At 35.5% G+C, this 14,344-nt stretch overlaps 2 protein-coding genes across 2 annotated transcripts in view; both read left to right on the forward strand.

Moving 5' to 3' along the window:
* LOC131682330 (alpha-tocopherol transfer protein-like) overlaps positions 1-14,344 on the forward strand; it is a 65,458-nt gene that overhangs the window by 17,460 nt on the left and 33,654 nt on the right. Inside the window, exon 3 of the mRNA XM_058963718.1 lies at positions 577-730. Within this exon, the coding sequence (XP_058819701.1) occupies positions 577-730 (154 nt within the window). The remainder of the gene's footprint in view (positions 1-576; positions 731-14,344) is intronic.
* Positions 9,684-11,427, forward strand: LOC131682324 (cytochrome P450 9e2-like). The gene is made up of 2 exons (XM_058963711.1): positions 9,684-10,251; positions 10,317-11,427. The coding sequence occupies exons 1-2, from the start codon at positions 9,698-9,700 to the stop codon at positions 11,368-11,370; spliced, it is 1,608 nt and encodes a 535-aa protein (XP_058819694.1). The 5' UTR covers positions 9,684-9,697; the 3' UTR covers positions 11,371-11,427.

Raw genomic sequence — 14,344 nt, forward strand, 5'->3', positions numbered from 1 at the left:
ACAGTACGTCGACGCTCACTTTTTCCCATGTAAGCGAGCGCAGCGTCATTATCGTTCTAATTGACAAGAAAAATGCTAAATCATTTTGCTGGTTCCTTTCCTTTACTGGCTGTGATTCTGCACATCTATACTGCCCATAAAAGCATAAGAGCCCCATATGGATTTTTGTCAAAAATGAGTTATCTGTTGGTTTGCTTTCTGTATCACCACAGAATCACAATGCACAAATAAGATACCAGGTTTGTTTGGAAAATATTCAAAAAAATACCAAAACATGATTGTCCCATCCATAAAAGTTCAATGAAAATGTAAATCTTCATCAGCGTTTTTCTCGTCTTGCTGTTTTTCAATATGGGACTCTTATGTTTTTATGCGCAGTATACTAATCGATCGTAGCGTTGTGGGTGGAGTGTCGTTAGCTTCACGATAGTGAATTTTGTTTTTTCATGTAGCGTTATGTCTGTTTGTATGTGGTCATAGCTCATTGTCATCATCATCATTAGCACCCCCAATGAATTCTACTCCCGGATCTGATACTGATTGTATTTTTATTATTCTACTGTGACGCTATACCAGATTCAACGCTACTACCGCTTCAAACAGAAACACCCTGACGCTTGCGCTGATCTATTTCCGTCTACGGTGAAGCACGTGTACGCAGAAGGATTGCTGTTTTTTCAGCCGCTGCGGGACCAGAACGGTTCCCGTATACTGGTGCTGGAGGTGGGGAGTAAGTATAAGCATTTTCTATATCATGGAATACTACAACATTGGGTAACACCGCAGACATGATATCTCAAAGACTGGGAACTCAGAACAAAAACCTAACAACATCTCTTCCGAAGAAAAGTGACCATAAGCGTATTCTTGTGTAAGTGTCAACTCGTAACTTCACGTCTTGATATTCGCACACATGGTTAAACATTGAGCTCACGAACAGTAGAAACTCAGTAGGTCCAACCGGAAAATGAGTCGAAATTCTGTCTGGCTCTAGCTAAAGGGTATATGGAATCAAATTGCATCACAAGAAAAGTATAAATTCACGCTTTAAACCGATCGTATTCAAAATTTACATATGGGGCATTCCACGCAAAATTTGCCGCAATTTTTTTTTTCCATTTTATTATTTTTTTTAGGTTTAGTGGTCAAAAATATTCGACACGTATTTTTTTCATCATAGTAGGCGGAATTTTAGAGATTTTTTAACTTGAATTTTCGAATTTGTAAAAAAGTACTGATTTTCAATCGTTTATCTTGTAATAACTAAACAAGATACAAAAAATGTTCAAAGCATGGGATACGTACCGCATAAAAAAAACCGCGCAAAAAACCGCGTTAATTGGAAAATCCGCGTAAAAAACCGCGTTAATTGGAAAATCCGCGTGAAAAAACCGCGTTAATTCGAAAGTCCGCGCAAAAAAAACTCAGCGAAAGACTAGGAAGTTTTTTTTTTGCGCGGATTTCGCAATTAACACGGTTTTTGCAAAAAATATTCTTTGAATGTAAAAGACTTGAAGATTTTCGGAAAGATGGAAGAGACGGGTCTGGAAGATTCCTTATGGCCCGCACCCCAACAATATGGGTATTTTCGGAATGGTCTTGACGTGTAGGTGCCAGAAATAAATAAATCTTCCCCGCAAGGTTTTCCATAAAAATTGATTTTTGGCGCCATTTTCAAATCCCAAATGGCGGCTTCCGGTTTCGCGAGATTCTCTACAACTCAATCAACATGAGTATTTTCGGAATGGTTTTGACGTCGATGTTTGCCGTCATTTTAAAATTCTAGATGGCGACTTCCGGTTTACCGAAATTATCGCATGAAAAATTAGGGCAATCATCTAAATCACCCTCAAATATAAGATCTAATCATAAACCAGCAAAAAGCAAAATATTTTTATGTGTTCGTCCTGGAAAGTGCAGTGCGAATGGAAGAGAGAGAAGAAAGAGACGTATGTGGTGTGAGTTGGGGGTTTGAATTTATTCAAATTAAACATATTGCTTAAATTTAAGCAAACTCAACTGTTTAATTAAAACTATTTGTACTACAACTTCAACTTCCAAAAATACCAATTGATTGGGTTATAGCGAATTTCGCGAAATCGGAAATCGCCATCTTGGATTTAAAAATGGCATCATAAATCAATTTTTGGAACCTACTCGTTAAGATCATTCCAAAAACACTCATATTGACTGGATTATAGTGAAGGTGGCTAACCCGGAAGTCATCTTGGAATTCAAAATGGCGTCAAACATCGATCTTTGTCTACTACTCGTCAAGACCATTCCGAAAATACCCATATTTATTGGGTTATAGCGAATTTCGCTAAACTGGAAGTAGCCACTTTGGATTTCAAGATGGCGCCAAACATAAATTTCTGGTACCTACTCTTCAAGACCATTCTGACAATACCCATATTGCATGGGTTGTAGGGAATTTTCGCTAAACCGGAAGTCGCCATTTTTGATTTCAAAATGGCGTCAAAAATCAATTTCTAGAACCTACTCTTCAAGACCATTCCGAAAATACTCATATTGTTGGGGCGCGGGCCATAAGGAATCTTCCAGACCCGTCTCTTCCATCTTTCCGAAAATTCTAAGTCTTTTGCATTCAAAAGGACTTAGAATATTTTTTTCAAAAACCGTGTTAACACTTGGAATACCAAGGGGGTAAAAAGTTACGCGGACTACCAAGGGGGTCTAAAAAAATGGGAACGCTTACTTTGACCGGTCATATCTCAGCCGTTACATAATCGATTTTAAATCTGTCTTCACCAATAGAAAGATATGTCTTTTGTAAATACGTCAAATTAAAAAATAGAAGAATAGAGTTGCAATAAATATGCAATAAATAGTAGATTTTCAAAAATTACTATACTTTTTGAGTTTTTAGGAGATAGGATTTTTACAATGTACGTAGCATACGGTTGATTGAAATTCTTTGCGACTTGTTAGATTTACTGTTTGAAAATTACCTGTTTACTCAATAGTTCTACATATTATACATGGAGATTATTATATCAAAATGATTGCACGAACGTGGAGAAGCACATTATTGCATGTAAGTTACTAAATAATAGAGTGTGTTAGGACGATTCAGTAAATACGAAGAAGTTCAGAATTTTAAAATATTCGTCATATAACTTTAAATTTGAAGCGATGACCTATACATTTTAATACACCAGTCGATTGTAATTGATGGCGGATACAATTTCTGAAAAACACATTTTTATATTTTCTCAAAAAATAGCCAAAAGTACGTAGAAGTACAGAAATTCCATTTAGTTGGCAAACAACGTCGAGTTCAAAGTGGTGGCCTATACCTTTTATATACCAATCGATTATAATTGATTTTGGTTACAATTTCTGGAAGAACGATTTTTATATTTTCTCAAAAATAGACAAAAGTACGTAGAACTACAGTAATTTCATTTAGTTGACAAATAACTTCAAGTATTTAAAGCTATCACCTATGCAATTTATACACCAATCGATTGTAATTGATTTTGGCTACAATTTCTGAAAGAACATATTTTTGTATTTTCTAAGAAAATAGCCAAAAATACGTATAAGCACAGAAATTTCATTTAGTGGGTAAATAACGTCGAATTTTAAGGGATGATTTATACTTTTTTATACACCAATCGATTGTAATTAATGGTGGCTACAATTTCTGAAAGAACACATTTTTATATCTTCTCAAAAAATAGACGAAATACGTAGAAGTACGGAAATTTTATTTAGTTGGCAAGTAAGGTCAAATTCAAAGTGATGATTACACTTTTATATATATATATATATATATATATATATATATATATATATATATATATATATATATATATATATATATATATATATATATATATATATATATATATATATATATATATATATATATATATATATATATATATATATATATATATATATATATATATATATATATATATATATATATATATATACCAATCGATTGTAATTGATTTCGGCTACAATTGTTGCAAGATAAACTTTTTATATTTTCTTAAAAAAAACGACAAAAATACGTAGAAGTACAGAAATTTCGTTTGATTGACAAATAACTGCAAATTAAAAGGGATGACCTACACTATTTATACACCAATCTATTGTAATTGATGGCGGCTACAATTTCTGATAGAACAATTGTTTATATTTTCTCAAAAATTAGCCAAAAATACGTAGAAGTACGGAAATTTGTAGTTCTACGTATTTTTGTCGTTTTTTGGGAAAATATGAAAAGTTTATCTTGCAACAATTGTAGCCGAAATCAATAACAATCGATTGGTATATATGTATATATATATATATATATATATATATATATATATATATATATATATATATATATATATATATATATATATATATATATATATATATATATATATATATATATATATATATATATATATATATATATATATATATATATATATATATATATATATATATATATATATATATATATATATATATATAAAAGTGTAGGCCATCACTTTGAATTTGACCTTATTTGCCAACTACATCAAATTTCCGTACTTCTACGTATTTTGTCTATTTTTTGAGAAAATATAAAAATGTGTTCTTTCAGAAATTGTAGCCACCATTAATTACAATCGATTGGTGTATAAAAAAGTATAAATCATCCCTTAAAATTCGACGTTATTTACCCACTAAATGAAATTTCTGTGCTTATACGTATTTTTGGCTATTTTCTTAGAAAATACAAAAATATGTTCTTTCAGAAATTGTAGCCAAAATCAATTACAATCGATTGGTGTATAAATTGCATAGGTGATAGCTTTAAATACTTGAAGTTATTTGTCAACTAAATGAAATTACTGTAGTTCTACGTACTTTTGTCTATTTTTGAGAAAATATAAAAATCGTTCTTCCAGAAATTGTAACCAAAATCAATTATAATCGATTGGTATATAAAAGGTATAGGCCACCACTTTGAACTCGACGTTGTTTGCCAACTAAATGGAATTTCTGTACTTCTACGTACTTTTGGCTATTTTTTGAGAAAATATAAAAATGTGTTTTTCAGAAATTGTATCCGCCATCAATTACAATCGACTGGTGTATTAAAATGTATAGGTCATCGCTTCAAATTTAAAGTTATATGACGAATATTTTAAAATTCTGAACTTCTTCGTATTTACTGAATCGTCCTAACACACTCTATTATTTAGTAACTTACATGCAATAATGTGCTTCTCCACGTTCGTGCAATCATTTTGATATAATAATCTCCATGTATAATATGTAGAACTATTGAGTAAACAGGTAATTTTCAAACAGTAAATCTAACAAGTCGCAAAGAATTTCAATCAACCGTATGCTACGTACATTGTAAAAATCCTATCTCCTAAAAACTCAGAAAGTATAGTAATTTTTGAAAATCTACTATTTATTGCATATATTACAAGTCTAGAAGCTCTAAGGATTGCATTGGTGTAAGGAAAATTGAAATTGGTTGACAAACGGTCGTGATACGATTGTTTGAACAGAAAAACTCATTTCGTCTGTACTGACTTTCAATTACTGTTTTTACAATTACTTCAGATACACAAATTTGTTTTCCATCATTCTTTTTTCACTGTTTTTATAAAAGATTTACCTATCCAATGGTGAAGAAAGAATTAAAATTGGTGAGCAAACAGCTAAGATATGGCAAGTCAAAGAAGCGTTCCCATTTTTTTCTCACTGACTTTGTTATGCTCTTTTTACTGTAACTTACGGCAGACAACTCTATTCTTCTATTTTTTTAATTCGACGTGTTCACAAAAGACATACCTTTATATTGGTGAAGACAGATTTAAAATCGATTATGTAACAGCTGAGATATGACCGGTCAAAGTAAGCGTTCCCATTTTTTTACCCCCTTGGTATTCCGAGTGTTAATGGCGAAATCCGCGCAAAATAAAAGCTGCCAAAATTTTTCTAAGTTCTTTGCATTTAAAAGGACTTAGAATTTTTTTTCCGAAAAAAGTCTAAGTCTTTTGCATTGAAAAGGACTTAGATTATTTTTGCAAAAACCGCGTTAATTGGAAAATCCGCGTAAAAAAAACCTCGTAAAAAACCGCGTAAAAACCTGGGTGTAATGTCTATTTTTATAACTTATTTTATGAAAAATATTGAAAAGTAATAAAAAAATTGATTAAAAACTAATTAAAGCACGTCTGTTAGTAAATATTGAAAAACTAAAGTGTGCAAAGTAGCCCCACATATCCAAAGTAGCCCTGCACGACGGTACCTGAACGAGCACACAAACAACTGACCTGACCTCATTTCAATAAAGGAATGAATTTGATCTAGAATTTGATTGACATTTTGTTTCACTACATATATACTACTGAAGGTTGAAAGTGTCAACAGTTGTTACGGCATTTAATTAGCAAGGGACTGGAAAGTGAAGTATATTTTTCAATATTAAGAGCCAAAGGAGAGCAAGGAGTTGAAGGGAGAAAGTTTAGAAAAGCGTAAAGGTTGAAAGTATTGTCGAAAATTGTGAAAATATTTTTATTTCGGATTGAGTTGATTATATCGTAAAATTTCAATCATAAACAGAGATTGAGATGTCAAACTAGATGTGGAATAAGTATGAAGTTTTTTTGTAGTGCTGGCTGACCAAAAATAAAAGAAATAAAAATTATACCTTTCATCCGAAATTGAAATCATCAATTAATTACCAACAATCGCTAAATACCTTTGACCATTTTGCCTCTTTTAAGACTGCAGTTCATAAAAACAACAAAATGAGAAACATAACATGAGAAACTCAATATTATATTTACGTATAAATTACTGACCTCCGGAGTATTTCAACAATTTAATTTCATACCTTCATCCGTCGGTCGGTGAAACAAAACGTTTGATATAAACTCTGTTGTATTTTACGATGAGATCGTTTAATTCAACAATAAAGGGAGTCTTATCGCAGTAGGCGTACACGTTGGTCACGCATTTTTTTCGTTCCCGTCAATTTTTTCAACAACAAAATTGAAACGCATGTTTTCAATTTTTTTCCTTTTATTCTGGTTCCCTATTAACAACGCGGATCATTCAGAAGACGTGACAGGTCGTCCCATGGACGGCGGGTGCTACGCGTTTACAAGTCCGTTGTGCGTGCAAAATAAAGTGATCTGTGGGCCAGTGATCTGTGATATCCAGTCGAATATCTAGTGAACAGATAAGTGCCCTCCTATACCGAGAAGAAGGCTTTGACCAAAAGTGGACGCAAAAAATTGTGCTATATTCTTGCACATTCGAATCTGTTGTGTTTAGCTATCTCTATAATAATATACTAAGCTTAGTGGAAATATCAGCATCGGTATTGGTCTGTGGTTTGCAGTCAGATCAGCCACCCGGATGCCTTTTTAGTCAATTTTATCTGAGCGGAATGCTCGGAAAAGTAGCGTAACGGTGGTTTCTGAAGCCTGCACCTGTAACAGACCAGCCAAGTGAGTTTGGTGAGATCAATCCGACTTATAATTAATTTTCATTATCCATTTAGTTGAATATTATATAAATCACCCCAAACCCACATCCCATTTTCCTTCCCTACTAACCAATTCTAACGTCCGTAATGCCTATGGAGATTACGTGGGATTTTGCGCATCTTCTCAAGTAGGTATTCAACTAACATTTCGTTCCATTTGGCGATCGTAAGGACATGGGCGATTGTAATCCCAAATCTTCTTGTTTAAATTAAAATTATAATAAAATGACTTCATCATCACTTGTGTCGCTTTCATCGACTGTGTTGTCATCCGGTCCAACCAAAGAATATTTCACATCCTTTGACAGTGGAGTATTGTTCTTCTGAGGAAATCCTCTGATTGATTGGGGGATCAGCTGTCTCCAGCAATCGGAGTACTAGATTTGTATTAATTTCTACCCTAGAGAACTAGCGAGTATGATCCTCTCAGTAATTTCATGTGTTTTTGTTTCTAGATTTCTGGGTTTCTGCTGACAGTTGTGCAATATGAAATAGGAAAGACGAAATGACTTTGGCCCCTGAATAAGGATTTGGGGGCCGACACCTGCATTGGGTATACTGTATACTTCTATGACTGGTATGATATATGTATACCGTATACATATATCATACCAGTCATAGAAGTCCAAGACTTGTAGTTGCAACAAGGTGCTATTTATATCATTTTTCCTATAGCAAAAAACTTCGTATGCTAAGTTTTATGAGCCCCTTGGTGAAGTATAGGCTGATAAAACGAGGCCATTGACATAATCGGGATATTTTTTTTCTTTTCAATAAACCTCGGTGGTTAAAATATTCTCCTTTAGTTTCACGACATAACCCTTTCTGATCATTAAAAAAAATTCTCACAGATCTTACAAGGCATAATTTAAAAAAAATAGTTTTATTTTTCCATGTTTTGCATCTCTAAGATAAGGAAAACATTCACTAAACAAAGAATTTAGTCGAATTTGACATGCTAGCGCCCACCAAATGGATTTTCATATGAAGCTGACAAAATCGAGGATAGACAAAATCGGTGAAAGAAAAAATCGGAGGCATTGGGTCTTCACTGTATATGTTTAAGCATGCAAAAGACAGCATGTGACAAATGGTTATCCCTGGATTTGATAGTGTTTGGTCTACAGATTAGTATTGGTATAGCTTCGTCTGCAGAAATTTGCGATTTGGGCACTAAAACATTCGATAACTCCAAAGATGTAAGAGATACAAAATAACTTGCATTATAAGAAATGTGTATTTTCTTATGCAGAATAAAGTCTTGAAACATTTTGAAATTCTACAAAATAGAAAAGTCCTAGACAAAAAAATGAAAATTAAACTATTAAAATCGACAGAGATACACGTAGTCCCTTTAGCGAAGTTATTGCTTAAGATTTTCTTAACAACTTTGCTTAATAATGTTTTTTTTTGTCGTGACTAACGACTTACCTTTCAATATAGGGGCCCCTTTTCAAAATTCTGGAAGAAAAATGATGTATATATATATATATATATATATATATATATATATATATATATATATATATATATATATATATATATATATATATATATATATATATATATATATATATATATATATATATATATATATATATATATATATATATATATATATATATATATATATATATATATATATATATTGGCTCAAATGACACGTTCCTCGTAGGTAGCCGAGGATTTTTTGCCTTGCCATGTCTTCTCATCATTTCTATGACCGGAAGGAAAGGAGGAGGGAGGAGGTAGAAATAAAAGGATGATAAAATAAAGTCGCGTAATTGGTTCGACTAGTCGCTGATGTTCAAAGATGATTTCTCCAGATTTCCAGAATGATGCGCGTACGTTTATTGCTTTTCACGCGATACCGATTCATACTCGTGCATTATTTGGTGCTAAAAATGTATGTGCCACTACAAGAATTACCACCGACCTACCATCCACAGAAGACATCAATTTATTAGCGTATGATGAAATACCATTGAATACATCGCATACCGTTACGTACACTCACGAACCAAACTGGCATCACGCATCATGCTGTCGGTACTGTTTTTGCTCAATTCTTACGAAATATCCATCAGATGCGAAGACCATTTATCTAATCTAATCGCGTATCGCGATCCTAACCCTCAGTTATGATTTGACCGTGAACTTGTGAACACGAAAATGGACCTACTACGGTTCCTCAGTACGGCACTGGTACTGCTCTCAATCGTCACCTATCTGATCTACCGATGGAGTACGGCAGCATTCAACTACTTCAAACAGCGAAACATTCCGTTCATTGAACCGATTCCCCTGCTTGGCGGATTGTGGCCATTTTTCTCCGGAAAGCTGCACCTTGCCGATGCGGTTTCGCAAGGATACTACACGTTTCCCGGTTCAAGATTTTCAGGACTATTCACCTTTCACCTACCAGCCTACTTGATTCACGATCCGGCGCTGGTGAAGCAGATCACCATCAAAGATTTCGATCACTTTAGCGATCGGGCCAATGATATTACACCGGAGGTGGATCCACTTTTGGGACGGGCTTTGGTTTTTTCGAACGGTCCCCGTTGGAAGCATGGCAGGATGGCTCTCAGTCCGGCATTCACTGGCAGCAAAACCAGAAACATGTTTATTCTGCTGTCGAATTACGCAGATGCTGCGATGCAACGGCTTGTGAGGGATGCCAAAGGAGGGAAGCTCGAACGGGAGATGAAAGACTTGTTTCAAAGGTTAGTGCTTGTTTAGGCATCAGTACACTTTAATGCTTGTCATTGATTTCATTGCGTCATTTCAGATTGGGTAACGATGTGATGACTTCGATCTCTTTCGGCGTGGAAATAGATTCGGTTCACGATCCAGAAAATGAATTTTTCTTGAGAGGCAAATGTTTGAGTTCAACCAGCGGGATCCAGGGTTTCAAAGTTTTTATAATGACCTTGTTTCCGCCAAAGTTTCTGGCTCTTCTGGGTATTCAAATAATGCCTCGCGATGTGACGAACTTCTACGAAAGAATAATTTCCAGTTCGATTGAGCACCGTGAAAAGAATCATATTATTCGGCCGGATCTCATCCACCTGCTGATGTTGGCTCGAAAAAATGAACTGGGAGCGGAAACCACGGATGAAAAATTTAGCAGCGCGGGGTATTCCACTGTCGAAGAACACTACCAGACCGCTGAAAAAGGTCACATTAAATGGACTGATATGGATATTACTGCTGCCGCAGCCTCTTTTTTCTTCGGGGGAATAGAAAGCACCACCACTTTGCTTTGTTTTGCTGTCTACGAGTTGTCCCTGAACAAAAATGTTCAGGAAAAATTACGAGCAGAAATAGATTTGGTTCGAGCAGAGCTAGGTAATCAAAAACTTACCTACGAATCGATACAAAAGATGAGGTACCTTGACATGGTGGTAACTGAGACCCTACGAAAATGGCCACCGTTCGGAGCCTTAAATCGCAAATGCACCAAAGCTTACGCCATGGAAAATGCCGACGGAACGAAAGTCACCGTCGAGGAGGGACAAGTAGTAACTTTTTCAATCCAAGCAATTCAACGGGACGCACGATACTATCCAGACCCGCTGCGCTTTAATCCGGAACGGTTCTCGGAGGAAAATCGTTCCAAACTCAATCCGAGTGCTTTCCTGCCCTTCGGTAGTGGACCGAGAAACTGTATCGGATCCCGGTTGGCGCTAATGCATGCCAAGTGCTTCCTGTACTATTTGCTGGCCTACTTCGTTGTGGAAATTTCCCCACGGACTGACGTTCCGATGCAGCTCGATAAACGTTCGATTGGGATGAATGCGAAGAATGGGTTCTGGTTTGAGTTGGTCCCGCGAGAAAAGTAGACTGTTTTTGTTATGTATTGGTAGTTCGTAATATGTGAACAGAGATTGTTTATTATATGAGTGGTCACATCAATGTATATGAATGTTTTTATATCGCTTTAATATTTTGATGACATAATAGAATTACTTGTTTTTGATTTTATGGTAAATCATGTCATTTTTAGTAAAAGTTTTACTCCCCAAAGGGAAAAAATTGACGAACCCAAATTGGCGCAAGTTAGACATTAAATACAAACAGTTCGCACAACGTATGTGCAGGATCAAAGCTTAAGGCTTCTTTTTCGCGTTTTCGTCAGCGAACCCGACCTTCTATGCTTTTTTCCTGAGACATCTCTCGGGATTAGCCTGTTTCTGTATGCGTTCGCACATGTTGTGTGAACAGCTTGAGTTTAGTGTCTTCAAAATTTACGGTTCCGGAAGCCCCGGCGGAAGTATCTTTTTTCAGAAAAACAGTCACATCGGTTTTTCGGAGATGGCTAGACCGATTCAACCAAACTTAGTCTCAAATGAAAGGTATTGCGACCCCGTATGTTATGTTATCACGAAATATTTTTTTTTAAATCAACTTTTTGGGACTTTGCCGATTTCGCACCGTTTTTCAGTTCAATATTACCGTGGTTGTTTTTTCTTTTGCAAAATTTTAGAACTCGAATAATGATTTCTTTTTATTGTATATTTGTCATGTCATGTATAATAACAAAATGTAATATATGCATTTGAAAGCTTAAACAACGCAAACATTCTCGTGTTCATGATTGAGAAAGGCACAATTGCAGGTAGATTAAAACAGGTTTTTTTATTTTATTTCTTTTCTTTTGAAATGAATATTAAGTGTTTTAATAAATTAATTTAATGTTTCTAATATTTTATTTATTTTGTTCAGTTTATTCGCTGTATTCAGTTTGATCATTATATCCATTTTATTCCATCCATTGTTTTAATTTCTTGATATTTTTTATTTATTTTATTAATTATAGTTATATTAAGCCCAGCATACATTTTATTCGTTTTATTCATTTTTATTTTTATTTTATACTATTTTTTATAAAACATTCAATTAATTTAGTCATTTTGTCTTGTTTTTTCATTTTCAAGGATTTTAGGAACGTGTCCACTGGAAAAGACAGAGAAAGAATGACTGGAACGGTGAGAATGAAGAATCCCTTTTATTGGAAACACTGAGAAAAGATATGTTCTCAAGCATTAATCGAACTTGCCATCTACCAGTCTCTAGTTGGGTGCGTTAACCACTCCGCCATTGCGAAACTGTGATGATGCCATCACATATTCCCGATAGTATCGTGATCACCGCCCATAGCCTGAACCTATCGACCCCCAATGTCTCCTATAAGCAAATCGTCACCTTTCCCTCTCCTCGTTCGAGCCAAATCTCGTTCGTTATCTACTTTCGCTGGCGGAGTGGTTAATGCACCCAACTAGAGACTGGGAGATCGCAGGTACGATTCTAGCTTGAGAACATATCTTTTCTCAGTGTTTCCAATAAAAAGCTGGGTTTTTACCGTTTCTTCATTTTCCTCACCGTTCCGGTAATTTTTTCTCTGTTTGTTTTCCAGTTAACAGGTCCCCAAAATTCTCTAATCATTTTGAGGGTAAAGGCAGGGTCGATTGATGTGGACTAAATCAAACACACTTTCACAAAGTCATTATTAAACTTTATTGAGGCTTACGCCTCCAAGACGGCCTAAAATTTTTTGGTAGGGCAGAGCGTAGCAGAAACAACATTATTATTTTTATCATACGTCTCCCAACCTTTGAACAGAACGGATCGTTATATTTCACAGTGGTGTTCGGTGTGTAAATTTCAGTGAGTGAAGGTCATCCTTTGTTCGTTCGTTAGCTGCCATTCTGCTGGTGCCGGCAGTAAATCCAGTACATTGTTTTCGCTAGTGCGGAACAATCGACGTTGTTTGCAGATAAGTTTTGCTTGATTTTTTTTCCTCGTTTGCTTTCTTTCCTTTTCCCTACTTTTACTCTACTTTGTAATCAAATAATAAGACACATTCCCGTTTATATAACTGCCCTCGTGCTTAAATGGCCGAGGGCGAAATACCATCTGATGTAATCATGGAAGTCCCTGATCCTCCTAACACTCGCATTGCTCCCCGTATAAAGCAGTACCCAGAAGGTTCCTCTGGGCCATGGGTGGTATATTTTCGGACCGGAGAGAAACCGGTTAATATATTAAAACTTTCTCGAGATCTGACTGCTAATTACCCGGCCGTAACTCAGATAACACGTGTTCGGGCAAACAAGATACGTGTTCTAGTGAATGATCTCGGCCAGGCAAACGCGATTGCTTGCTGTGAGCGCTTTACGCGGGAATTTAAAGCGCACGTGCCTTGTGTGGCCGTAGAAATCGATGGGGTAGTGTCCGAACCGGGCCTGAAATGCGAAGAACTGTTGGAGCACGGGGTTGGCTGCTTTAAGGACCCCTCTCTTGAACAGATTAAGATCTTGGAATGCAAACAATTGTATACCGCAAACACCGAGGGAGCTAAGACTACCTACTCTCTATCAGGCTCGCTTCGGGTGACATTCGCCGGGTCCTCTCTTCGCCAGCGCTGTTGTTGTAGAATATTGGCTGGTTAGTCGCCAATTTAAAGCTGGGGCGCAACGACTTGGATAGGGCGCAACAACCTGGATGGGGCGCAACGACATTGATGGGGTACGAAAACTATAACGCCACTATACGTAAAGTGGACCGGAAAATGAGCGGCGTGAATGCAAACATAACGAAAAGTACTAAATTGGTGCTTTTTGCTATAAAGGGTGCATTCCACATAAAAATTAATATCCGATTTCTTCGAAAAAAATTTCTCACACCCTTTAACAAAAAAAGTGTGTCAATTGTTATTTTTTAAGCTTATTATTCAATAAATTGTACATATACCATAATAACCATAATGATAACTCGTAAACTTGACAATATATGGAAAGAAATTAAAATTAAAGT

The sequence above is a fragment of the Topomyia yanbarensis genome, chromosome 2 (genome assembly GCF_030247195.1).
Source record: "Topomyia yanbarensis strain Yona2022 chromosome 2, ASM3024719v1, whole genome shotgun sequence".
NCBI lineage: Eukaryota > Metazoa > Arthropoda > Insecta > Diptera > Culicidae > Topomyia > Topomyia yanbarensis.